Source organism: Dromiciops gliroides, chromosome 2 (genome assembly GCF_019393635.1).
Source record: "Dromiciops gliroides isolate mDroGli1 chromosome 2, mDroGli1.pri, whole genome shotgun sequence".
Lineage (NCBI taxonomy): Eukaryota > Metazoa > Chordata > Mammalia > Microbiotheria > Microbiotheriidae > Dromiciops > Dromiciops gliroides.
This window is the reverse complement of record NC_057862.1, coordinates 356,173,020-356,200,675: the sequence shown is the minus strand read 5'-3', so window position 1 is coordinate 356,200,675 and position 27,656 is coordinate 356,173,020. Positions and strand designations below refer to the sequence as shown.

General features: G+C 47.5%; 1 protein-coding gene across 1 annotated transcript; it reads left to right on the top strand.

Moving 5' to 3' along the window:
- Nucleotides 1–27,539, top strand: PHYKPL (5-phosphohydroxy-L-lysine phospho-lyase). The gene is made up of 13 exons (XM_043986940.1): nucleotides 1–113; nucleotides 6,226–6,344; nucleotides 7,172–7,331; nucleotides 11,732–11,806; nucleotides 12,567–12,654; nucleotides 12,968–13,084; nucleotides 13,343–13,425; nucleotides 14,581–14,806; nucleotides 21,469–21,623; nucleotides 22,230–22,319; nucleotides 25,083–25,213; nucleotides 26,161–26,236; nucleotides 27,149–27,539. Exons 1-12 carry the CDS (start codon nucleotides 55–57, stop codon nucleotides 26,205–26,207), a joined length of 1,350 nt encoding a protein of 449 aa, XP_043842875.1. The 5' UTR covers nucleotides 1–54; the 3' UTR covers nucleotides 26,208–26,236; nucleotides 27,149–27,539.
- The last annotated feature ends 117 nt before the right edge of the window (nucleotides 27,540–27,656 follow it).

Here is a 27,656-nt window from a genome sequence, read left to right as displayed (position 1 = left end):
TTTTGCTCAGCTCCCAGGTCCTGGCACACTCCTCCAGGGATCTTCCCGGGCGCCATGGCATTGGAGGGGCACAACAAGGAGGAGACCCTGGCCCTGCGGAGGCAGCTTATCGGGTAGGAAGGCTCACAGAGGGCACTGGGGACCTAGGACTTGGTCTCTGCAGAAGCTCGAGTGGGATGCCGGGGAGGTCAGGTCAGGCTAGGCCAGGGTGCCACGTGGTCAGCGAGGGTGGGCTCCCGCACCCAGCTTGCGGGACACCTTCCACGCCAAGACACTTGACCCTAGCCCACTGTCCCCCTCTTTCCCCTTCCATTCACCCCAAGACTCCACCAGTGCCTGAACGAGAATGTCTTCTGCAACATTCCGACCAGCCGCTGCTTGGACACTTCCAAGAACGAGACAACGGGTTCCAGTTCTAATTGTTAGGAAACTTTTCGACGGAGAGGCTAATTTTGCCTCTCTTCGACTTCTGCCCATTCCTCCTAGTTCTGCTCTCTGGGACCAGGCAAAACAAGCAGAATTTCTCCTCTCTGAGTGACAGCCCTGCCTATACTTGAAGGCTTAGGGAGAGGAGAACTGGGCTAGCAGTCACAAGACCACAGTTACAGGAATTCTTATCCTGTGGTCCCTGAACTTTTAAAAATAGATATGTTTTAGTAACATTCTATTAATATAATTGCTTTCCTTTGTAATTCCATGCATCTTATTTTATGCATTTAAAAACCTTCTGAGAAGGGGTCCTTACCAGATGCACAAAGGGGTCCCTGACACTAAAAAGGTTAAAAATCTCTGACCAGGGGTCCGTGAACCTCAGAGTTGTGACAGCCTTCAGAGTTTCTGGTCCAATGCATAACATAAACAGGAATTCCCTTACACAGCATACGAGACAAGTGGTCATCTAGCCTTTGCTCGAAGCTGTCTGGGGAGGGGAAGCTGACTTCTTCCTGGAACCAGCATGCATCATTTCGGGGTAGCTGATTGTCTACCAGGCAATAAACATTTATTAAGCATTTACTGTGTACGAGACACTATGCCAAACGTTGAGGATATAAAGATAGGTAAAAGTCAGTCCCTGTTCTATAGAAGCTTACAGTTTTAACGGAGGAGACGTATCAACAACTATGTACAAACGAGCCATATACAGAATAAATTGGAAATAATCGACAGAGAATGGAGAGTGATCAGTAGGTGGTGGAATTTTAGCAGGGACTTGAAGGAAGCCAGTAGGCATTAGGTGGAGAGGGGGAGAGAGCATTCCAGGAATGGGAAACAACCAGAGAAAATACCCAGAGTTGGGAGATGGAGTGTCTTCTTGGAACAGCCAAGAAGAGGGCAGTGTCACTAGATTGAGGAGTACAGGGGGAAGGGGCATAAAGTGTAAGGAGACTGGAAAGGTATGGGGCAGGTGGGGGGGGGGAGCAGATTATAAAGTGTTTCAAATGCCAAAAAGAGGATTTTATATTTGATCCTGGAGGTGATAAGGGCCCATGGAGTTTATTGATCAAGAGGAGGAAGTGACATGGTTGGACTTGTGTTTTGGGAAAGTCACTTTGGTGGCTGGAAAATGGACTAAAGTGGGGAGAGCTTTGTGGAAGGCAGACTGACCAGCAGGCAATCAAAATAATCCAGCCTGGGGGGCACCTAGGTGGCACAGTGAATAAAGCACCAGCCCTGGATTCAGGAGGACCTGAGTTCAAATCCGGCCTCAGACACTTGACACTTAACTAGCTGTGTGACTTAATCCTCATTACCCTGCAAAAAGAAATGAATGGATAGATAAATAGACAAATAAATGAATAAATAAAGAGATAGATAGATGATAGATAAATAGATTTTTAAATAAATAAATGAAAATGGTCCAACCTGAAGGTGAAGAGGGCCTACACCAAGGTGGTGACAGTGTCACAGGAGAGAAGGGGGTATATTCAAGAGATTTTCCAAAGGTAAAAATCGACAGGCCTTGGCAAAAGATTGAATGAGGGGGGGAGAGCTGAGAGAGATGGTGAGGAATTGAGAATGACACTTAAATTGGGAGCCTGAGAATAAATACGATGGTGCCCTCAACAGTAATTGGGTAGTTTGGAAGAGGGGAAGATTAGGGGGAAAAGATAATGAGCTCGGTTTTAGACATGTTGAGTTTGAGATGTGTTTTTCCTCATATCAAGTCTGTTTCTTTGCCATTTCTACCCATGGCTCCTTGTTCTGGGAACCAGGCAGAACAAGTCTGAGATCCACTTCCCACTCCCATTTAATAACTTAATAGGTGTAAAGTGCTTAGCAAACTTTAAGGCACTATATTATAATCATTAATCATTGAGAGGGTGGCAGGGGAAGGAATAGTGGTCTTCAGCTGTGGGAAGGCTCTTCTTGCCAGGCTGAATGTTCCCAAATCTTCCAGCCTATTATCTGTGCTATAAATTCAAGGCACTTCAGCATCCAGTTTTCCCTTCTCTGGCTACCTTCCTAAAGGTGGTGTCCCCATCTGCCCAGGCCCTATCAGATGTTCCACATGCTATGAACACAGCTGCTCCCTGTCTCCCCAGGCCTCTCACACCTGTGGCCCGATTCTCATTTACTCCATCCCCTCTCACTTTCCTAGACTACCCCCAACATTTGAATGTCCCTTACAGACCCCCCAAATACTTACCACATATTCCCTGCACTATGCTTCCTGGACTTTTCAGTCCTTTGTCACAGACTCATACACACTTTCCCTTTAGCTTCTACCCCAAACACCCTGTGTGCCCTACCTCCTTAGGTCCCCCAAACTCCCCACATACCCCATCCTCCTCAGCTTTCCCCAGAGCCCCTCCTCTATAATCCTATGTAGACCCTAGTCCCAATCTCCCCATAGATACCATCCTACCTCCTTCCCCAACCCCACCCTCCACGTAGCCCCTCCTCCAAACCATCCTAACCCTCCCTTCAAACTGTAGACATAGCGTCACCTCATCTGCCCTCTCTCCCACACCAGCCTACTCTACCATTTATAGGCACATTATCCCACTCCCAGCCAAACTACTCCCAATCCCCCATGCCAGAATTCACACACACCCCACCCACTTCCCTATCCCAGTCTCCCTCAGCACACACCATTCTTCCCATCCAACCCCTTCTTCCAAACTTCTCTCACAATCCTGTCGGTTACCACAACCCTGCATTGGCCCAACTCCCCACAAGGAATATACAGTTTGTGGTAACCTCCCCACACCATCTTTTCCAAATCCTAATGCAGTTTGTGGAGGCACTAAACACCCCCCCCCATTTCATGCAGATACCCTTCAAATCTGTTTCCCATGTACGCAGCCTCCCCCAACCCCTTAAATCTGCCCCTTACACGTACATCCATCTTCTTCCACATGCGTGCCCTGCTCCAAACTCCGCCCCCCTTACTTTCTTTTTTTTTTTTTACACCTTTTTTTTTTTCAGCAACAGACATCTATTTTATTTTCCGGTTACATGTAAGGGTAGTTTTCAACATTCATTTTCATAAGATTTAGAGTTCCAAATTTCCCCCTTACTTTCACTCACTCCTGGCCCTATACCTCTCTGCCCTTAATCCCACCTTCCTGGTTTTCTCTTTCCCAGACTCCTACTGTCCTCCTCCCTCCCTCCTTACCAGCTGCTCCCCCCACCCCTTTCATTCATATATTCATTCAACTATCATCTACAAAGGTAGATGATATAGGAGAGGACCTCATGCCTAGCCCCTGCCCTTAACACCTTTCCCCTCGTGGCCCTGTATCCCTTACCCTCAGCATCACACACACCAGAGCTTGAGGCCCCAGAGGCTTCCTTTCAGACCTTTTCCTGACTTCCAGACCCCCGACCCCTGACCTTGCCAGAGAGGAGCTTGTGTCCGTCCTCCCCTCCCCCCCCACCCCGCCCAGGTAGCTGCTCACACTTGGGGGAACGGCAGGTTGGGATTCTTTGTCTCAGGCTAGCCCCCTCCAGCTCCCCCACAAGAGAAGTAAGCCAAAGATTCCAAGGTCTTTGGCCTGGTGCCTGGGACACAGTCAGCCTCTCCTCCCTTCCATCTTGAAGCCACTGCCACGCCGTGCCATGGGCACTTTTGTTCTGCCTGTAAGAAGGAAACACTGGGCCAAAGGTCCGGGGGAGGAGGAGTTTGTAAGAGGGTTCTGGGTAGCAGGGAGTGAAGGTGATCAGTACCTGTGGGAGAGGCTGCCTGCCCTCAGCTAGGGCCATCTCCCTTCCTGGGGCCTGGGAGGAGAACTGCTGGGTGAGGGTGTAAGGATGGGGTGTTTGGGGAATCCTGCAGCCAGGGATCTGAATAGGAAAAGCTTCTCTTGGAAAACTCCAAAAAAACACGAGGAAGAAAAGCTTTTTGCTTGTCTAGTCCCTTGGGGAGAACTCGGCTAAGACTTTCCTGGGCAGTTCCAGTCACCTCATCTCCCCCAACACTTTCCTTGTTTGTTGTTGTTGTTTAGTGAGGCAATTGGGTCACACAGGGTCACACAGCTAGTAAGTATTAAGTGTCTGAGGCAGGATTTGAACTCGGGTACTCCTGACTCCTGGGCCGGTGGTCTATCCACTGCTCCATCTAGCTGCCCCTGTTTGTTTGTTTTTAAACATATCCTATATTTACTTATCTGTGAAGCTGCTGTATCCCCTTAAAGAATATAAACTCCTGGAAGCCAGGGACTGCCTTGTACCTGGCATTCAGTTGGTGCTTAATAAATGCTTGGTTTTTGTTTTTAGACATATCCTATATTTACTTATCTGTCAACATGTATTGTCTCTGGAGAATATAAGCTCCTTGAAGCCAGGGATTGTCTTACCCTTATATTTGTATTATGAGTGCCTGATAATCAGTAGGTACTTAATAAATGCTTGTTGATTAATTGATCCTCAAAGAGTTGGGAGGCTGAGGTAAAAAAAAAAAATCACTGGGCCCTGTGGTCAGATCTACACAGATTTAGAGTTCAAAGGGACCTCAGAGATCATCAGGTTTAACCCCCCACCCCCCACCCCAGCCCATTCAGGATTTGAACCCAGGTCCTCTCTTCCTGCAGGAAACAGAACACTCACCTTTATGTAGTTCTCTAAGATCTATCCAGTGCTCTCTTCACAACCGACCCTGTGAAGTAGGTAGCATGAATGTGATTACCCCCATTTTACAAATGAGGAAAAGAGACTCAGAAGTGACTTACCTTGGATCCCATAGCTGGTACGTGTCTGTTGCCATATGACCCCAGCCTCCTTCTGACTCCAAAGCTGGCCCTCTTTCACTACATCACATTGTATCTTTGGGCAGGGATGAAGATGAGCAGGGTGCCCCTCCCCTACTGGGCAGTGACCCTTCCAGATGAAGAATCGGATCCAGAGGAGGGAGCCTCCTTGTCTGAGGCGTGACCCAGCTTTTTTCCCATTGCTCCAAGGATGTTGCTGACTTCAGGGAGATTTGGAACCTAGGCTGGCTGGCTGGCTCCTCAGACTGAGTCCTCTCATACCAGCAGCGCCATTTAGTTTAAGGGTCTGACTCCTTCCATCCCCCTTCCATCAGCCTCCCCAGTAGTGGTCACCAAACTCACAAGAAACTGAATTTGTAAATGAGAATTCCTATGTTGTTCAGTTGTTTCAGTCATGTCTGACTCTCCATGACCCCATTTGGGATTTTCTTGGCAAACATATTGGAATGGTTTGCTATTTCCCTCTCCAGCTCTTTTTACAGATTAAGAAACTGAGGCAGCGTTAAGTGATTTGCCCAGGGTCACACAGCTAGTAAATATCTGAGGCCAGATTTGAACTCGGGAAGAGGAGTCTTCCTGACTCCAGGCCTGGCGCTCTGTCCGCTGCACCACCTACCATACATGTTGTTCCCTTAAGGACCACAGCTTAAAACATAAGAATGATGGGTTCTTGACAAGAAATGAAGTGTGCTTTAACCAGGGCTGATAAGGTCGTATTTGCTTGGAGTACTATCCAGACAACTGAGATGACTCTATAGACAGAAAAGGGGTGGGGGGACTGCCCTCATAGACCTGCGTTGCCAGGCTCCCAGAGAAGAGCCCATTCAGCATAGGAGGAGGAAGAACAGCAGGGAGGACTTCCCAGGAGACCAGAGCCAGCAATCCAGCTGTGGGCCTCAGATGCCCACATACAGATGCACCGGGGAAGAAGTCGGGGGAACTGGGAATCCTGAGACAAGGAGGCGTTCTGGCTGTAGCTAAAGGGGCCTGCGCCCTTTGTGGTGTCTCTTTGCAGCTCCTCCTGCAGGCTCTTTTTTTCTGAGGACCCTGTGAAGATTGTCCGGGCCCGGGGCCAGTACATGTATGATGAGAAGGGAGCTGAGTACATTGACTGCATCAACAACGTGGCTCACGGTAGGTACCGGAGAGTGGGTCACAAGCCAAGGGCTTCTGGGACCCCAGGGGTGCTGCAGGAGAACTAGTGGTGCCCCCTTGTCTCCTGTCCTGCCAACGACCCTTTTTTAGCCCCTGATTTGACTTGGGATCATAGACCTAGAACCTTCTGGTTCAACCCCTTCCCTTTCCCAGATGAGAAAGTTAAGGCCCAGAGAGGTTTAAATGACCTCCAAAGGGGCAGACAGGATTTGCAAGGTTTTCTGACTCCAAATTTAACACCTTTTCTCTGCAGTTTTCATGGTGCACTTTTAGTATTTATCCCTTAGCTCTCACTCATCCCATGTCCCCTGTTTCTTTCTTTCTTTTTTTTTTGTGGGGCAGTGGGGGTTAAGTGACTTGCCCAGGGTCACACAGCTAGTAAGTGTCAAGTGTCTGAGGCTGGATTTGAACTCAGGTACTCCTGAATCCAGGGCCAGTGCTTTATCCACTGTGCCACCTTAGCTACCCCACATCCCCTGTTTCTTATGCTCCTGGTGTCTTGAGACTCCCCCCTCTTTTTTTTGAGACATTTGTCTGAGGGAGGATTTGAATTCCAGTCTTCCTGACTCCAGGGCCAGTGCTCTATCCATTTTGCCACCAACTCCTCTCTTTTGTGGAGCATTTTTTCCCCATCTGGGGTAAAGGGCATCCAGGCTTCTTCTTTCTACCTCTGTTTGCTTGTTTCTCCACGTGGGTGGGAAGGGATGGGATACCCGATGGAGGCGGATAGGGTGACATGATTGAGGTGGAAGCTCACCCCGTCCAGGGCCCCCTCAGCTCTACCCTGTCACTCCGGTCCCTTTCAGTGGGGCACTGCCACCCTCATGTGGTGCAAGCTGCACACAAACAAAACCAGGCGTTAAACACCAACAGCCGCTTCCTGCATGACAACATAGTGGATTACGCGCAGAGGCTGTCCAGAACGCTGCCCAAGGAGCTCTGCGTATTCTACTTCCTGAACTCGGGGTAAGTGTTTGAGCCACCAGGGATGCCCCGCTTCCCCGCAGAGAGGGCTATGCCTTGTTAACTAGGCCAGGGGAGAGGAAGCTCCATTCCTGATAGGGATGATTTTTTTTTTTGTCTCAGTATCTCCAGTGTTTAGCACAGATCCTGGAGGTGCTTAATGAATGTTCCTGGATTGCCCGGGGCTCTGTATTACAGGAAGTGGACGGCCAGAAGGCGCCATAGTGCACAGGGTACCAGGCCTGGAATCAAGAACACTCAGCTTCCCAAGTTCAAATCTGGCCTTGGACACTTGCTAGCTGTGTGACCCTGGGCAAGTCACTTCACCCTGTTTGCCTCAGTTTCCCCATCTGTAAAATGAGCTGGAGAAGGAAATACAAACCGCTCCAGTATCTTTGCCAAGAAAACTCCAAGTAGGGGGGTCATGAAGAGTTGGCTATGACTAAACAACAGTTTGAGACTTGTCCAACATGTCACCCTGACTTTCTAGCCTTGCTTGGTACTCCTACTCTCTCTACACTTGTTACTCTAACCCAGCTGGACTCTCTCTGACCCCTACAGATGCCCTGTGCTTTCTGCCCCTTGTCTTTGTCCACCTTATTCCATGTCCTTGGAATAGCTTCCTTTCCCCTGGAACTTGGAATTCCCACATGCAGCAATGCCTTTGCCACGGCCCCCAGTGCCAGGCACAATTTTTTTTTTAATCTGAACCTGGGATCTTATGGATAAAGGAGCTCTCCTGGGAAGCTTCCTTTACCTAGGCAGACAGCAATAGCTCCACAACTTAGGCATCTCAGAAAACCACTCAGAGCCCTGGAAAGTTGGGACTCACCCAGGACCACATGCCCAGGGTGTGTCAGAGGTGGGACCTGAGCCCTGTTCTCCTGGACTCCTGCCAAGCCAAAACTGGAGCAATGCTTAATAGGTACTTGATGAATTGTAGAGCTGAACTTTCCCTAGTTAGTAATCTACATTTAGTAAGTGCTCGGGGATACAAAAGGAGGCAAAACCCAGTCCCTGCCCTCAAGGAGTTTACTTTCTCTTATCTTTTTTTTTGGGGGGGGAGCAGGGCAGTGGGGGTTAAGTGACTCGCCCAAGGTCACACAGCTAGTAAGTGCCAAGTGTCTGAGGTCAAATTTGAACTCAGGTCCTACTGAATCCAGGGCTGGAGCTTTATCCACTGCACCACCTAGCTGCCCCCAGGAGTTTACTTTCTAATGATGGAAATAACAAGCAAACGAATGTGTACAAAACAGCCCACATACCTGATAAACAAACCTGACCATTCGAGGCTTTGGAAGGGGTTGGAAAAGGCTTCTGGGAGAAGGTGAGATTTTTGGTTGGGACTTTCAGGGAGGACAGGGAGGAGGTCAGAGTGGAGGAGGGCACAGGGGCCAGCCAGAGAGAATACCTGGAGCCCAGAGATGGAGTTTCTTCTTTGTGGAACAGCCAGGAGACCAGTGTCATTGAGTAAAAGGGGACATATTGGAGTGAGGTGTCGGAAAATGGGAAAGGTAAGAGGGGGTAAAGTCATGAAGGGCTCTGAATGCCAAATAGAGCACTGGAGGGGAGGGAGGGGAGAGGGGGGAGGCGGGGAAGAGAGAGTGGAGCAGGGGGGAGAAAGAGAGTGGGGGAGAGAGACAGTAGGGGAAAGAGTCAGGGGAGAGTGGAGAATGAGGGAGCGGGGAAGAGAGTGGGGGAGAGAGTAGGGGAGAGAAAGAGAGTGGGGGAGAGAGAGAGAGTTGGGGGGGAGAGGAAGAGTGTATAGGTGTGGAGGAAAGACTCGAAGCAGGCTGACCCAGCATCAGGCTACTGCAGTAATTGAGGTATGAGGTGATGAAGGCCTAGTGGTGTCAAGAGAGGAGGGATCATATTTGAGAAATTTGCGAAGGTGAATTCAGCAGGCCATGGCAACAGACTGGACATGTCGGGGTGAGAGATGGGGAGGAGCTGAGGATGACTCCACTGTGGAGAAGGGAATAGTGAGTTGGTAAGGAAGGTATGTATAGTAGGACCCAGTTGAGGTCGTATAACATAAATTTGTAGTGGATCCAGTCAGAACAGTTTGGTCATTTTTCTCCATCCTTGTTCAGCGTGTGTGTGTGTGTGTGTGTGTGTGTGTGTGTGTGTGTGTGTGTGTGTGTGTGTGTGTGTGTAGGTATGAAGGAGATGAGTGGTGGGAGTGATCCAAGGATGAAATTTGGCTGGGCATAATCAGCAATATGATGAGGGAGCTAAGGATTCAAGAGAAGAAACAGTTTAGTTTAATTGCTTCACCCAAGGGGTAAAGATGGGGAAAAGAGGAGGTGGCCTGGGAGAGGACTGAGGGATCAAGGGATTGGAGGTCATGGTGCAGACAAAGAGTAGGGCTTTGTAAGGGAAGGCAGAAGGAGAGGGGAAAAAACCAACCATAGTCAGATAAGAGGATTTCAGAATCCTTGAACTTGGGGGCAGCACATTTGTGGGGGATGACCATCTTTGTGTGTGGCTGAGGTAGGGTAGAGGAGTAGATGAGATGGGAGATGAGTAAATTGAGGAACTGAGTGGTTTAAGTGTTTGAGGGAGAATCAAATCTATGTGAAAGTCTCCAAGTAGGAAGACATGAGTTGGAGAATAGAGAAATGTTGTGAGCCAGCTTCTGAACTCATTAAGGTAGGGGAGTAACCTGGGCGGGGTGGGCAGTGTCAGTCTATAGCTACCAGGATTTTGATTGGGTGTTAGACTAATTGGCATGAATCTCAAAGGAAGAGAGGTTACTGAGATGGGGGGGGGGGGGAATCTGGAAGTGGCAGTGGGAACAAGTATTCTAACTCCCCTGTCCCAACCTGTGAGTCAAGGAGAATGAGTGAAGGTGTAGTCAGTCCTGGAAAAGGTGGTCAGTCAGGCTGTGTCAAGGGTGAGGCATCAGGTTTCAATAAAAGCTAGTGGGCAGAAAGGGTGGGAGAAGAAGATTTAAGACAAAGGGAAGTTTGTTGCTTATAGAACAGGCATTTCAGAGGGCCCAGAGGAAGGGCTGGAGTTGGGTTGAAACTTGGAGGTGGGAGGATCCTGTTGGATGGGAATGAGGAATCAGGTGGTGGGAGGTGGGGAGTGGGGTTTGGATAATGACCCACAGGAGTTGAATCACCGGGATACGGAAAGTAGGACCGGGTGGGAGAATGTTCATTACTGGGTAGAAGGTGCCCCTCCTCCACCCTCAAAGGACAAGCACAGCAGGAGATGGGAGACCAGGAGTCAGAGGGAGGGTTCTTCTTTGCACTGGTGGGAGGGTCTCCACATCCCATTTTGGGTGATTTGGCTGGCAGCAAGGAGGTAGAAGTTGCCCTGGACTGGCATGGTTGCTTTGGGGCAGATGGGAGATGCCTGGCCCAGCCCCTGGCAGCCTTTCCTCAGGGGCCAGTGTGCTAGCAAACCCCGTCTGAGGTCTCTTCACCTGAGCAGGCTATAAGGTGGCAGCAGGAGGTGACAGATGCCCTGTGCATGGGAAGTCCTTTGGAGTGGATGGAAAGCACAGCTTTGCGGATGAAATGATCCGATCTTGCCTTTTTAAAAACAGTTTCTCTGACCTAATTATCAAGTATTATTGCATACTCTAATTAACTATGTTTATGTCTTAACTCCCTATTGGACTGTGAGTTCTATGAAGGCAGGGACTGTGTCTTGCTCTGCTCTGGGCCTAGCACAATTACTATCACTGTAAAGGCTTAATAGACTTTTGTCCAACTGAAGCCAGCCTGGAGGAGGCGGCTGGTTAGTGGTGCTTCTCTGGGGCTGGAAGAAGGGAAGGCATCCCTTCTGAGCTCGATGTCTTTGTGCTTGGCTCTTCCTCCACCCACCCTGGTTTTGGAAGCTAGGACTAAAGGAAATCCAAGCAGGGGACCGGCCGCTTCTACAAGAAGCCTTCCCCAGCCCCTCTTAATTCCAGTGTCTCCCCTCTCTTTATTATCTCACCTCACATTTAGTAGCTGTGTGACCCTGGGCAAGTCACTTAACCCCAATTGCCTTAAATATCTGGCACCGTCTCCAGTCATCCTGATGTATATCTTGCCACTGGATCCACATGGCTCTGGAGGAGTGAGGCTGGTGACTGCACAGTCTCCCTCACTTAAATCCAATTCAGTGCAAGTCATGACATCCCCCTGATGCCACAGTCGTCTTTGAGAATGTAGGACAAACAACTATTTCCTATATCTCCTGTATATCTTGTACATTTGCTTGATGTCTCCCCGGTTAGACCGTGAGCTCCTTAGGGGCAGGGGCTCTTTTGCCTCTTTTTGTATCCCCGGGATTTAGCACAGTACCTGCTACATAGTGGGTGCTTAATACATATTACAGAAGCCCAGCAGTGGAAGGAAACCCAGTTGCTGGTCAGCAGTCTTGGAGGTCATCGCCATCTCTTGTAGGTCTGAAGCCAATGACCTGGCCCTGAGGCTGGCTCGTCAATACACCGGACATCGAGATGTGGTGGTCGTTGACCAGTAAGTGCCAGATTCTTCTAAAAGATCTCCTAGAAGCCTCTTTGAGCCTGGGTCTCCCCATCAACAAAATGAGGGAGAATTTGGATTTAGAGGACTTTCAAAAAAGCCCTTCCCAACTCTGGACCATAGATATGATGTTAAGTGTGCTGGAAATAAGCTGCTAGTATTGTTACCACAGTTGAAGGAAGACATGTGCTCTGGACTGTTCTTGGGAGTTAAGGATGACAGTCTTGCCCTGATTTCCAATGCCTTAGGCCAGGAAAGTCTACTCGAGGTGACAGGAGCACCTGAGGGGAAGGGAGTGGGGTCCCCTATTCCTACCATGTTCCAGATCTGCTATGGGGGGGGGGAGGGAAGGGCTGCCCAGGGACTGGGAAGGGCAGGGGAGGTGACAGAATTCCTCTCATGTATACTCCTGTCCCACTGCATGTGATAATAATCATGGTGATCCATTTCTGTCACTTTGAACATGTGAGGAATCACAGCATTGGTATCCCCGTTTTATAAATTCAGAAACTGAGGCTCGCAGCTCAGGAAGCATCAGAGCCTGTGTTCTCTCTGGGTCTCCTAATGCACAGCTCGGGCTCTTTTCTGGAAACCTTCAGTGCCATATAAGGAGGCCCAGTCCAGGAGGAAGCAGCCAACCCTGGGGAAGTCAGCAGGGGCAGCTATACAAGGGAGATTGAGTGCTCTGCCCCTCTCCTATTGAGGGATGTCCCCCAGGGGCCGGGGAAGGGCTGATTCCTCCTTCTCTCTGCAGTGCGTACCACGGGCACCTGAGTTCTCTGATTGACATAAGCCCTTATAAGTTCCGCAGTCTGGAAGGACAGCCCGAGTGGGTACACGTGGTATGTAACCCCGATCCAATATCCTTGCAATGATGATAATAGTAACAGCTCAGGGCAGGCTTTGTGAGTTAGAAAGCCCTGCGTTCAAGTCTCTCCTCTGATACATACTGGATGTGTGATCCTGGGTAAGTCACTTAACTTCCCAATGCCTCAAAGCACACTCTCTAAGACGGCAGATCACAGAGAAGGGGCCAGCGTGCCCTGGGAGAGGGAATTTCCCCACCTGGAATTCCCTACACTGACACAGTCTGGACCTGTCCCTCCCTCCATCCCGAGGCCCTTTACATGTACCAGAGCATTTCTCTATGCACAGGTCCCTCTCCCAGATACCTTCCGAGGGCCCTACCGGGAAGACCACCCAGAGCCAGCCAGTGCCTATGCCGCAGAGGTGAAGCAGGTGATTGACTGTGCGCAGGAGAAAGGCAGGAAGGTAATGGCTTTGGCCCTGAACCACTGGCTAAGGACCTGAGGCTCTGTGGGAGAGGGTAGTGGGGAGACTAGCAGGACATAGGCACAGAGAGGGGGTGAGGAGCTCCAGCCCAGAAAGATGAGACCTCCGCTTCCCCCCCTTTACCGGCACAGAACCACCTTAAGCCTGTGCACCCAGGGCTCCTTCCAGGGAAAGTACTGACATTGTACCTGGGCTGTTAACAAAGCCGCCACCTAGCTTCGCTCTCTCTGTCCACAGATAGCGGCCTTTTTTATCGAGTCTTTGCCCAGCGTGGGAGGCCAGATCATTCCCCCGGCTGGCTATTTCCAGAAGGCAGCGGAGTAAGTAGGTCACTACAGAATTACAGTGGGAGGTAGATGAGAGCATCTGTGTCTCACTGAGGATATCAAATGTGGGAAGTCTTAATCCCTCGGTCCTTATTCTTGATTACCAGCCTAGAGCAGGGCTGTCCGTCAAAAACTCTTAAGTAGATCTTCAGTTCCAAGACTCTCAGGAGAGAAGTGGTGTACTATGGGTGCAGGATGAGGTATACGTTGTCAGACATAGCTGGTGGTTTTGCTCTTTTTGACTTGACCACTGATCTGTTTTTAAAAGGGAGGATTCTGGAGATGGTGGGGAGGTCAGAAGTGGGGGTGAGATCATAGCCGTGCAAAACAAAGAGCATCATTAAAATGTTACATAAAAAAAACTATTTTTAAAAAATGTATCTCCAGAGATGGATGGAAAGAATCTTAGAAACCTATCACCCCTGGCCCTCTCCAGTTTGTAGATCAGGAAAATGAGGCCCAAAGAGATCACAGGATTGGGTGGAAGAAAGAAACTTATCTAGACTAACGCCTGCCATTTAACAGATGAACAAAGTGAGGCCTTGGAAGAAAGAGCAACTAATAAAACAGCAGAGCCAAGATTTGAACCAGGATCTTTTTTTTTTTTTTTTAGTGAGGCAATTGGGGTTAAGTGACTTGCCCAGGGTCACACAGCTAGTAAGTGTTAAGTGTCTGAGGCCACATTTGAACTCAGGTACTCCTGACTCCAAGGCAGGTGCTCTATTCACTGCGCCACCTAGCTGTCCCGTACCAGAATCTTTTGATGCTTACGAGGCAATGTGGTGGTGCGGAAACCATTCTGGATTTAGTCTTGGCTTGAATTTGACCTCTGTTGCCTACAACAAGTCACTTTGCTTCCCTGATCCTCAGTTTCCTCACCTGTAAGAGGAGGCAGTTGGACGAGATGACCTCTAAGGTCCTTCCTGAACCTGCTAAATCCATGATCCTGTGGTGACTCCAAATCTGAATCTTTCCAACATGACAGTGACTCCCTGGTGGGGGAGGGAGGTGCCTTGTCAGAGACCACATAGCGTTTCCATGGCCTAAAGGACTAAACTGGAGTCTTTTCTCAGGGTTTCTCACATTACCTTATTCCATAATTGGGCAGAGGGGAAGCACCAAATCACCCCCAACCTTACTTTTCTGCAGACACGTCCGAAGGGCTGGAGGGCTTTTTGTGGCTGATGAGATTCAAGTTGGTTTTGGCCGAGTAGGCAAGCACTTCTGGGCCTTCCAGCTGCAGGGGGACGACTTCGTCCCCGACATTGTCACCATGGGCAAGCCCATTGGCAATGGCCACCCCATCGCCTGTGTGGCCACAACCCGGGACATCGCTGAAGCGTTTGCAGGCACTGGCGTCGAGTATTTCAACACGGTAAGGAAATCCCAGGGGGTCCAATGCCCTCCTGGGAGTCTGAGGCCCTCCTTTCTCTGGGCCTCACTTCTGCCCTTCCTTCTTGAATGCTCTGTCTTGGGAGGGCAGGTGGCCAGGGTTCCTCTGGTTCAGCTCCAACGACACCAGGCAGAGGAGGAATTTCCTAGCAATTTTTTTCCCCCAATAATAAGACACATGATCACCATTTCTTCTGTGTGTGGCCTTCAGGAATTGCTGATATGATTACCATGCATGATAGTAATTTCCCTCTCTAGAACACTTTAAGGTTTACAGATGCGGTCCTCATAACAGCCTTTGGTGGTGGGCAGTGCAGGTACTATTATCTACATGGGACAGATGAGAAGGAAGGCAGAATAGGGTAGTGGACAGAGAGCTGGCCTCGAAGTCAGGAAGACCAGCGTTCAAGGCCCACTTCTGCCACATCTTGGCTCTGTGAGCCTGGGCAAATCGTTTACCCTCTCAATTAAGACTAATTTGTAGAGCAAATAAATGTTGACCTTCATGTAGAGGGGATTTCCTCACTAGAAGTTCCCTATAATGATGAAATTGTAGGTCTGGTTAAGAAAAAAAGTAAATAGATGAAGAAATCAAGGCCCCAAAAGAAGCAGGACTTTGCTCACGTAGTAAGTCAGAGATGGGATTTGAACCCAGGTGTCTCCTGACTCCAAGGCCTGCACTCTTTCTACCATATCACGCCTTTGCAAACATGCTAGCATGAAACCTAACAGCCGTCAGGAGTAGTGATGGGCTGCCGACCTTTCCCAGCTCATGTGGTGTGTGCTGGCTCGTTAGGTAAAAGTCATGGCTGCTAAAATAATCCAGTGGCCTCCTGGTGTCAGGTGGGCCCCCTTTGGCCCAGGGTGGCCTGCATGTGGGATGCCTGAGCCCTGCTGAGGGGAGAGCTCTCTCTGGTGTAGAGAAACAAGGGACCCAGCTTCAGAAACCCACCTCTGATGATTACTATCTATGTGAGGTCAGGCAAGTTCTCTGACCTCCCCAGGCCCTGTTTTCTTCCTCTGTAAAATGAGGCCCTTGGCCTACATGGCCCAAGGGCCCCTTCCAGCCCTAGCCTCTGTGATCCTAGGATGGGGCCAGCAAACACCCAGTACTTAGTTTAGTGGGAGCTGCTCAGGCCTGTGTATAGCACCTTTGTACAAGACGGGGCTCCTGCTCTTAAGGAGTTCACCTGGGGAAACGAGCCATTAATCAGTAGTCTCTGAAAAGTTAACAAGGGGAGAGAAAAAGAACAATCGAATGAAGTAGGTTTCACCAGGCCATATGTGAGTAATGGTCCAGTGCCTCGGCCAGATAATAAAAGCTACAGGAGTTCAGGGGAAGGATCAGGCACTGTGGGAATACTTTGTTCTGCACTTATGGTGTTCTGTCTTAGATTGTAGTTATTCCTGTATTAATCTTCTCTCCTCTTGTGTCCTCAAAGCTGTGAGGGCAGCCACCATGTCCTTCCTATCTTTGCATCTGTCCCGGACGCTAGGACCTTCCTGGCACACAGGAGTTCTGTCTTCAGGATGACCTTTCCAGGAGGAAAGGATGACCTGTGCTCGAAGTCCTCCCAAATTAGCATTTAGATGGGGAAAGGGCATGGTATGTCACAACAAACACTTGGAGGTTTTAGCTTAAGATATGTAGGGTAAGGAGCCTCAGACACTTCCTAGCACTGTGTCCCTGGGCAAGTCACTTAACCTCTGTTTGCTTTAATCTACTGGAGAAGGAAATGGCAAATGGCTAGTCCGTATCATTTGCCAAGAAAACCCCATGGACAGTATTGGTTTGTCATAGGACATGAATGAATGACTGAACCCCCAAAAGGAGCCTCATTTGGACAAACTGAGTGTCCGTGAAACTAAGGTGCTTAGAAATAAAATTGAAAAGGAAGTTAAGAGCCACAGAATTGTAGGACTTTGAACCCTAAGCTAAGGAGGGTAAACTCCCTCCCCTGTAGGCAGAGGGGAGAGCCACTGAGGCTGGGAGAATGAGCTGTAGCATTTTAGAGCCTGCAGGGGCCAGATCTGGCCTGTTTTTGTATGCCCTAGAGCTGAGAGCGGTTTTTACAGTTTGAAATGTAATAAATATTTTAAAAGATAAAAACCACTCTTGGCTCACAGGCAGCAGGTGGGTGGGGCTGTAGTTTGCCAACCCCTGACCCACTTCGGCTGAGGAGCACAGATTCCAAGTTGGAGGGGAACTTGGAATTAAAGACCCTTCATTTTGCAGTTGAGGAAACTGAGGCTTGGAGATAGGTGACTTACCTGTGCTCACACACCCTATAAGTATCAGAAGTGGAATTTGAACCCCAGTCTTTCTGACTGCCAAGTCCAATATTTTTTCTACCATGCATCCATGCTGCCTCTCCTCAAAGTGAGGACAGGGGTGGGCTCCACCTACCCACCCCTGAGCCCGTTGGGTGTTACATGACTTACCTAAGACCATATTTTAATTAGTAGCAGAGCCCAGACCTACATTAGAACTCGGACCTCCAGACTCCCTCTCTGCCTGGTTTTCTGTACTATCCCATGATGTTTCTCAGTGTTTTTTTTAGGATGCTTAATTAGGCAGTACATTTGCAACATCAGTTGGAGGGGGAAAGATTGGAAGCAAGAGGCTATCTGGAGTAGTTGGTGGTCATGGGGATGGAGAGGGGAAAAAAGAAATTATTAAAATATTGTGGGGGCAGCTAGGTGGCACAATGGATAGAGCACCGGCCCTGGAGTCAGGAGGACCTGAGTTCAAATCCGGCCTCAGACACTTAACACTTACTAGCTGTGTGACCCTGGGCAAGTCACTTAACCCCAACTGCCTCACCAAAATATATATATATATATATATATATATATATATATATATATATTGTGAAGAATTAGCAGTGATTGACGACATGGCAACTCTGAAGTTCTGAGCTTGTTCACAAAAGATGACAGCAGGAATAGGGAGGTTGGGAAGAGTTGGTTTGTAGGCAAGATTAACAAGTTTTCAATGTTAAATTTTTCTGGGTTTGAGGTCAGAGTAGGGGGTACACATGGAGTCAACCCTCCATGGAGGTACTGGAGCTGAGCTATCCAAGGAGTTGAAAGGGGCTTCAAATGCCATGTAGTCCAACTTCCTCTTTTTACAGAAAAGGAAACTGAGGCCCAAGAGGCTAGGTAACTTGCCTAAAGGTCACAGAGGTGCCAGGTGAAGGAAACTGAGGCAAAAGTTTATGGGAGTGCTTTTGTCTAAGGTAACAAAGTCAAATTTCCACCCCCACACCCCCCATTCAGATTTAGTCCACTTCACAGTAGTACACCTTGGCTACCCCTCTATACAGCATTTACCCTGAGCATAACGTTATAGTGAGGGCTTAAATGACTGAACAAATTGTGGAAATTAACTGAATCGAAGTATTATTGAGTGGTAAGAAATGATGACTATAAGGAATGGGGAGAATCATGAGAGGCCTTATATGGTTTTTTTTGGTTTGGGTTATTTTTTTTTTTTTTTTGGTTAGGCAATTGGGGTTAAGTGACTTGCCCAGGATCACACAGCTAGTAAGTGTTAAGTGTCTGAGGTCGGATCTGAACTCAGGTCCTCCTGACTCCAGGGCCAGTGCTTTATCCACTGCACCATCTAGCTGCCCTGAGAGGCCTTATATGAATTGGCACAAAGCAAAAAGTGAACAGAACCAGAGGAATGATTGACTCAATGACCACAATAATGCAAAGGAAAATCGTGTCCAAAGGCATGAGTTCTGATCCATGACAGGACTTCACTGTACTGTAGGTAAAGCACACCTCCCTTAATAGAGGTGGTGGACTACAGGTGCAGAATGAGACCAATGTGTTGATTTGTTTGGTTTAGCTATACTTATTTGTTGTGGGGAGAGGAAGAGGAGGGAGCTATTTGGTGATAGCCATATATTTTTTCTTCTTGTGAGGCAATTGGGGTAAAGTGACTTGTCCAGGGTCACACAGCTAGTGTTAAGTGTCTGAGGCTGGATTTGAACTCAGGTACTCCTGACTCCAGGGCCGGTGCTCTATCCACTGCGCCACCTAGCTGCCCCCATATATATATATATATATATATATTTTTTTTTTTTTTTAATAGTAAAATGGTAAAATATTTAAAGAAAGCGATCTATCCTTATGTCCCCTGCCATTCCAAGGACTGGTGACAGGGGTTAAGTAATTCAGCCCCTGCTCTGTACCTGGCACTGAATCAAAACCTTGTAGAGGATCAAAGAGGAAGATAGGAAAAAGCCCCTGCCTCCACAGACACTGTGGTCAGAGCCAACTGCCTCATACTCTACAACTGGAGTGATTAAGTGCTCCATGGAGTGGTACAGACCCTAATCTAATAATAATGATGTCAGGAAATCTCAACAAGGTTGGGGAGGGGTACTAGAAATATAGAGGCGACTTCAGGGTGGGGGTGGGCATTTAGGGCCTGGGTGAGCTTAGATGGATGGGAAGGAGGGGCACATGGGAAGTGTAGAGGATCCTTGGATTTGGGTTCTCCCAAAAGGAATGTTAGAGATGATCCATCTCTCTTTATTTTCCCCTTGCGGGGCAATGAGGGTTAAGTGACTTGCCCAGGGTCACACAACTAATAAGTGTCAAGTGTCCGAGGCCAGATTTGAACTCAGGTCCTCCTGAATCCAGGACCAGGGTTTTATCCACTACACCACCCAGCTGCCCCCTCCACCTCTCATTTTTTTAAAAAAATGAGAAAACAGACCCAGCAGGAGTTTTGGCAGTTTGCTGAAAGTCCCAGGGGTTCAGACCATGTTCCCCATAGAAGTGGCTGTAAGAGAATGCAGTCAGTCAGTGAGGGAGGGTGAGAAGACAGCAGGCTCTCCAGGGCCTGGAGGAGGCTAGCACTGGTGGTTGAATGGGAACTGGGACATCATAAGCATCAAACTACCTCACATTTACGTAGTGCCTCGATAACAGCCAGCATTTATATATAGCACTTGAAGGTTTACAAAGCAATTTACATTTTTTTTTCAATTGATGCTCGCAACCATGTTGTGAGGTAGGTGCTATTATTATACTCACTTTGCAGCTGAGAAAACTGAGGCTGAGAGGGCTAAGTGCCTCACCCAGGGGCAAACAGGTAGTCGTGTCAGGGGTAATATTTGGCCCCGAATCTTGCTACTGGCTCCAAGCCCGACACTCTGTTCACTGCCCAGCGCTGTTTCTATTCCAAAAGTGGTGTTTCAGGATGGTAAGTCTGGCAGCATTTTGGGGGACAGGCAACCAGCTAGGGAGCCATGGGTCATGCACCCATGAGAGGATGAGGACTTGGACCCAGGTACTGGAAATGGGAATGGAGGGGCTGGGGTGGATTCTGAGACATTCTAGACAACAACAAAATAGGTCTTTGTAACAGACTGAAGAGACCAACCTACCTTTCAATCAATCAATCAACAAATATTTATTAAGCGCCTACTATATGCCAGGTGCTATGCTGAGCTCTGGGGAATACAAGTGTAAAGAATATTAACAATCCCTACTCACAAGGAGCTTCCAGTCTAATGGGGAGACAAGTACATATATAAATAGGTGCAGCATAAACATAAAGTGAATAAATTTAAATAAATACAAGAGAGTTCAGTACAAGATAGCTCAGGAGGGAGGGCACTAGTAGTCGAGGGAATAGAAAAATGCTTCATGCAGAAGGTGGGGTCTGAGTAGACACTTGAAGGTGGCGATAAGGAGGGAGTTAATCACAGGCAGGCATGTGGGTTGACCAGGGCAAAGGCACGGAGATGGGGGTGGAGGATCATGTTTGAGGAACAGCAGGAAAGTCAGTTTGATATTCAGTGAGGCTGGACAGATAGGCTGGGGCCAGGTCGTGAAGGGGGTTTAAAAGCTAACGAGAGGGGGCAGCTAGGTGGCGCAGTGGATAGAGCACCGGCCCTGAAGTCAGGAGTACCTGAGTTCAAATCCGGCCTCAGACACTTAACACTTACTAGCTGTGTGACCTTGGGCAAGTCACTTAACCCCAATTGCCTTACTAAAAAAAAAAAAAAAAAAAAAAAAGCTAACAAGAGGAGTTGATATTTTATCCCAAAGGAAACAGGCAAGTCACTGGAGGTGATCCGAATCACACTGAGTCACTGCTCTCACTTAAGGAAGTCGTGTAGGAAGTTATCTAAGTGAAAGGGGAGGCAGACCAGCACTAAGGTGGAAGCTATGTGAGTGTAAAGAAGAGGTCACACAAACGACAAGGTCTGGAAACTGGTTGGCTTTGTAGGGGCATGAGGGATGTCAAGAGGCTCGTGCCAAGGTTACAAACCCAGGACACACTGGAAAGATGGTGGTGCCTTAGGGAAGTTTGGAAGAGGGGAAAAAGATACCGAGTCCTGTTCTGGCCATGCTGAGCTTGAGGACTGGCATCCAGTTTGAAATGTTCAGTAGGAAATTGGTTTCTAACATCTCCTATTGGACCCTTGCTGGAACCCAATTTTTATTCAAAGAGGACAGATTAATTTTCTCCAAGTATCTTACACACTGCCTGCCAACCAAACCCCTTCTTCCAAGTTGTCCTCTGCCCCCGGCCTTCAACACCCTCCCTTTTCCCCTCGCCACCTCTTTTCCTCGTTGGCTGTCGGCCCTGATTTCTGTCTCCCATCTCTTGGACTCAAGTTTGCGGGAAGTCCTGTTTCCTGTGCAGTGGGTTTGGCGGTCTTGGACGTCCTGGAAAAGGAGCACCTCCAGGCCCATGCTGCCCTGGTAGGAGACTTCCTCATGGGGCTGCTGAACCAGCAGAAGACCAAGCATCCCATCATTGGTGATGTCAGGTTAGTCTGACGGTTCGGCCCTCAACCCTGGCGGCTCCTGGCCACTCTCCTCCCCCTCCCCAGGCAGAGCACACAAAGGCTGAGTCACCCAGTTACCTAATCTTCCTATCACCACAGAACTGGCCTCCTGTCTCTTCTTTGAAACACGCTTATTTCTTTCTGGTGGTTTCACCTACCCCAAAGTTCCCTTTCTACCAGAGAGATTTGGATGATGGAAAAGTCCCCTGGTTCCTTGGCACTGGATCTGATGTTTGTTGGTTATAACTATTATTTAGCTACCTCATTTCTTAGGGGTTAGGGGACAGACCTGGGTATGCCAGTGGAGTCTGAAAGTCATTACCGTAGTATTCAGGAGCTAGAGGATCTGGGTTCAAAGCCTGCCTGACACTTGGGCAAGTCACAACCTCCCTGAGCTTTAGTTCCTCACTTGTAAAATGAAGGGGGTGGCCTAGATAGTCTCTGTCTTCTCCAGCTCTACATACCACAAAGCTTAAATAATTTATTTAATAATTTTCAAGAGGTGTAAACTGAATTCCATACTCCATCTTCCAACAAGGAAGATGGGAGCCAGGCCTTCAAAGTCAGGTAAAATGCTGTTTTTTCCAGGGGGGTTGGATTGTTCATTGGTGTGGATCTAATCAAAGATGAGGCAACAAGGGCACCAGCAACAGAAGAAGCTGACTATTTGGTTTCTAGGTATGTAGGTTTTTTTCCTTCTCCCTCTTTCAAATATCTTCTTGCATTTGCACTTTGTGTAATTATAATAAACTAACTTGTCCCCCCCAAAGAGAGGAAAAGACGTACCTCCTTCCCTTCTTTGAAGAAGTGAAGGAACTATGGGTGGGGCATATTGCACTTGTTGTTCATGGTTAGGTTTGACCTTTCCTCCCTTTGTATACTTTGTTGGAAGGAGTTGTTGGAAATGAAATTGTATAAAAACAAAAGAAAAAATTTTAAAATACCTATCTTCCCACACCCAAAGGGTCCCTCTGTCAAAACTGAGGAGGTCCCTGATTGGGAAGGATCCTTCTCTGTCCCTCAGCTCCCATCCTGTTGCTGCTGCGAGAAATTCAAGGTATGAAAGAAGAGTTTAGAGGGCAGGGTGCTTAAAAAGAAAAAGGCATAAAGGCATAAAGTAATTTTGGGACCAGAGAAAAAATTCAGTATGTGTGTACCATGGCCAAGGGGGTTAAGGTGGGAGCCCCACAGGGAAGTACAAGACCAGTCAGGGCCAGGACCTAAAAGCCATTATAAATTGCTGTTTGTGGGAGCTCCTTCTGTGAGCTTGTCCCTGTCAGGAGTACACAAATCCCCAAGAGACTGGGACTGGGGCTAGTGGGTTTTCAATGGGAAGTTTCATCCCCTACTTGAACTGGGATCCAACTGAATGTTCAGAGTCAACTGATATAACCAACCAACAAGCATTTATTAAGTACCTACTGTATGCTAGATTCTGGAGATACAGACACAAACAAGAAACTGACCCTGCCCTCAAGGAGCTCACATTCTGATGGGAGATTACACATACATAAATAAGAATATACAGAAAGAATATATATGAGAAGAACCCTCTCAGTGCTCCTAAAACTAACTCTCACTCTTCAAAAATGCTTATTTCCCTGGCCCTAGGAGTTTGGAATGGACAAATATTAAGTCATTAGTAATCATTTGTAACACTGTCAATTTAGAACCCTGTGCTATGAAACAACTGCTTTTACCCCTTCTCAAAAACCTACCTCACTCAGATCCCAAAGCATCTGATAAACATTTTCAGTCTTTGGGACTTAAAAAAAAAAAAAAGGGCTGGGGGCAGAAGGGGGGGGGGAGAGAAAAGTTTACTCAATTTCTAATTTTATTGGTGCTGGTAGCTCCCACTGAGGAATTTCTTCTCTCAGTATAGAACACCCACTTTCTCTTTAGTTTCAGTTTTAAGAGTTGTTTGGGGGACAATGACTTGTTCAGGGTCGCACAGCCAGGATGTGTTAGAGATGGGACTCAAGCCCAGGTCTAGCTGACTATCAGCTAATTGCACCATACTGCTTTATTTAGCTCTTGGGAATTAATTCATCAATGTCCTTATCAGCCTTATGAAATAGCACAGTACATGGGAGTGATGAGTAATTCCTTGGAATGAGAGGACCTGGGTTCAAATCCCAGCTCTGCTATTACCTGTGCAGGTCACTTCAAGCAACCTGGGCTGGAGTCTCAACTGTAAAATGACATGGTTGGACTAGGCCTCTAAGGTCCCTCCCAGCTATAGGCCTCTGTATGTAGGAGCTAGAAATCACCACAGTCCAACTTCTTTCCCAAACCCCTTCTGTTGAACAAGTTAAAACCATTTTCTCAATGATGCAGGGGCTCTGGGGACTGACTCTTAGTTCTACAGAGTATTCTCCATGTTTCCTTCCCACCATGTTCCTGATGACTGTTAATGTGAGCATCTGATTCCTTCGGAGTCATCTGCTTCCTCCTCCTTCCCTCCCCTACTCCCTTTGGTGTCTTTAGTGTCACCAGGCTCATACTGCAAGGCACGATTGTTAAGAAAACACGACTAGGAATCAGAAGTGTGGAGTTTTAGTCTGGGTTCTCACTAACTTGTTGCTTGGCTTTTGGACAAGTCTTTACCTTTGGGGAAACTTAACTTTTCTTATCTGTAGATCAGGAGTAGATGGGGTGAGGTCTAAGTTCCCTTACAGCAGTATATCTGATTGCCCCTTTTCACCTAGTAGGTGATCAACAAAGGTCTTTCAGTAGATTCTGGTTGCTAAGTTTGTTGCCTGTGATAAAAAAAGACAACTCTGAAGGAGGCTGGGGACCTCTGTTGAGTCCACCAGAATCAATCAAGTTCTTTCTAGCTTTGCACTCATTCACTCTTGATTAAACAAAATGGCTCCCACGTGATGGTCAAAACTTGAAACCACCCTCAATCCAGAAGGTGACCCCTCTCCCAAAGCACTTCAGTTTTTTGTGGATTTATGGGATGTATGAGATCTGGCCACATTTAGAGCCCGGAATTGTGCCACTGAGATCTAATCTCGCCAACAAACCCTTAGCTGCGTTAAGCTTTGAGTGAAGTGTCCTCAGGATCTGGACATAGTATCTGGAGCTTCCTCTCCAGAGGAAGATCGATTAACGGGATCTCACTGTGCAAAACCCTGGGTCACTGGATATTTGGTAGCATGAGCATGGGACTAGGACAATCTTCCCTCTCCTCCCTAACAGCAAGGGAATAGAACAAAAGACAAATATTCTGCCCAGCACTGGCATGGCTTCAGGATAGGCCATATGGGAAGCTGACACCTGAAATGTTCAATTCTCTGTAGCCTTTGCCCCCATATTTCAGAGCCAGGTTGATGTAAGAAGAGACTGATGCCTTTGTACCACCCAAACATCTTCTGAAAGAGAAGCAAACTCCAACACAGGTTGCCTTCTCAGATATGTATCTTTTTGTTCTTCCAGGCTAAAAGATGCCTGTATTTTGTTGAGCACTGATGGACCTGGAAGAAATGTCCTGAAATTTAAACCTCCAATGTGCTTCAACACGGACGATGCCAGAATTGTTGTCAACAAACTTGACACCATTTTAACAGGTGAGACTTTAACCAGTAGTTATTTAAGTCATCACACTTTGTGGGTACTGAGTATTTATTGATGAAATTGGGGAACCTGGAAACACCCCTCATTTGGCATGACTTGTTTTCCAGGCAGTATCCTCATCCCTGAAACTCACCTACTGTAGAGCATGATGGTCAAGTGCTCAGGGGACAAGGCTAGTCCTGCTGCCCAGGTGGAGGGCATATATGCAGGAAGCTTTTGTCGACTTCAGGTCTAATATCACTTCTGCGGTGTTAAGAGGGTTCAAGAAAACCCACTGTGTTTCTGGCTCCTGAAAACTTTAGTGGAAGACCTAGATTAAGAACATTTTGTTCTTTCCCCAAGTGAATTCTAATTCCATCCAGAATTCAGCTTGCCTTTTATGCCCCTACTGTGTTCAACATCAAATTGCAATGGAGCCCACACCAAAGTTAGGCAAACTTGTAGTGCAGTGAATGGAGTCTGGAAGACCCAGATCAGCTATGGCCAAGATCTGAGTTGTCACTTAACTTCCTCAGTTTCTTCATCTGTAAAATGGGGGTTAATAGCACCTACCATCTTAGATCAAATGAGGTATTTAGTGTTTTGCCAACTTTAAAAGTACCATACAAATGGTAGTGGTTACTATGATTATGCTATTGGCAAGTAGATTACTGTGGGCTAGAAGCCACTAGATCTAGTGAAAAACATTCCCAAACAGACCCTACTATTTGGTCATAGGTATAATTGCAGGGTCAGCAGTCTGCCTGTGTTTCCTGGGCTATCTCATATTCAAGTGAGGGGAGAGAGAACCAACCCATTATGTAATTCCCTAACCCCCACCTAACAGGGTTCATTTATTACATACCTCTCCTACTTTTTCCCTCCCCACCAGCCCCAACCTCTTATAACTTGAAAACTTAGCCAGTTCTGCATGTTAGCTGACCTTGTTCTGAATCCCCAGAAATGGAGAAGATGAGAAGCTGTGAAACCCTTCAAATTCCCCAATGACCTGGCCAGGTCTTCCCTGGGAACCCTGGGTGAGTGCCCCTCACAAATCTAAACAGACAGTTGTCCTATAACCATCCGAATATTTCTTGCCCAGCAGGCAAATGAAATGTCATCCAGAGTTTTTCAACTTTATTGAAGTACTAAGTCTGAGCAATATTGGAGATGGTGTTCCTACCACCTCTATATGGTAAATGTTCATTTAGTCCCCATTGTTATCTTCCTTGCCTTTGAGGACTTGAGGGAAGGAAGGAAATGCACAAATGTCCCAAACGTGAAACACTGGGTGGTTAGGGTTCCAATGAGCTGCACCTAAAGCTGGGCAGGGTGTTACATCAGTGTATTATGACTGAGTGAAGAGACCCAACAGTGCCCTGTGGTCACCCCGATTCAAAGATCTGGGATTTTGTCCCAACTGAGACAAATCTTGAAGCAGTACAATTTCTGCTCTTTTCATGAGCATAGGAAAAGCTGTGGAATTTAAGAGCTGAAGAGAACTATGTATGGATTAGATAAGATCATCTAGTCCAACCCTCTAATTTTATAGCTGACAACCCTGAATCTCTAGACACCCCCCACCCCACCCCAGGGGATATCAATAGTCCTTTCTTTCATCCCTAGGTCCATGGCAACCTTTCTTCTGACTGGCTTTCTCTACTTCCCCCCCGAACTAATATATAGAGAGATATAGCATTGTTGAATAGTCAACCTCAGAAAGCTTCTGGCTGTTCGAGGGATGGTTTCACTTGATGAAGGAGCTAAGATGTGGATGTAACAATGTTTTCATTAAAAGGGTTTTGCATAAAGCTGTAGGATGAGCTTGCCAAGTCCATGGAGTGATAAAAGTTCACTAGTCCAAATAAAGAAAACAAGTGAAGTCTCATTACCGGCCAATAATTTGAAAGCCACCTTTTTGCCCTGACCCTGTCCCTTTTTGCTTATAGGTTCAAAAAGAACATTCTGAAACGCGAAAGGGGAGAGCCCTGCCAGTCCACCCCAAGATAACAAGAAATTTTAACTCAACCCATTCACAATTTACCTTGTAACATGACTGGATATATGAAAACCAAACAAGTGTTTGTGCAAAATGCTGGAAGGCAGAGGGGGCTAAGTGAGACCCATACTTCTGAATTCCCCATGCCAACCCCCCCCAATATTTTTAGGTATATATACAACACACTATTCTAACCACACTCTGCTCCATTACTGTTTATTAAAAGCAGACATTGGGTCAAACTGGCTAGAAAACGTCCCATTAGACATAGCAGGTCAGAAAACAAGGAAGATGAATTCCTAAATATAACAATGGTTTCTACCATTTGCCTTAAGGCAAATGACTCAACTTTGCTCTGGTCTTACTTGAAGACTTAAATGTCTTCAATGGAATGCTTTTAAAATGTCTGTCCAAATTTGCTTCAACAATCAAAGCTACCATTAAATGCCTATTTTCTT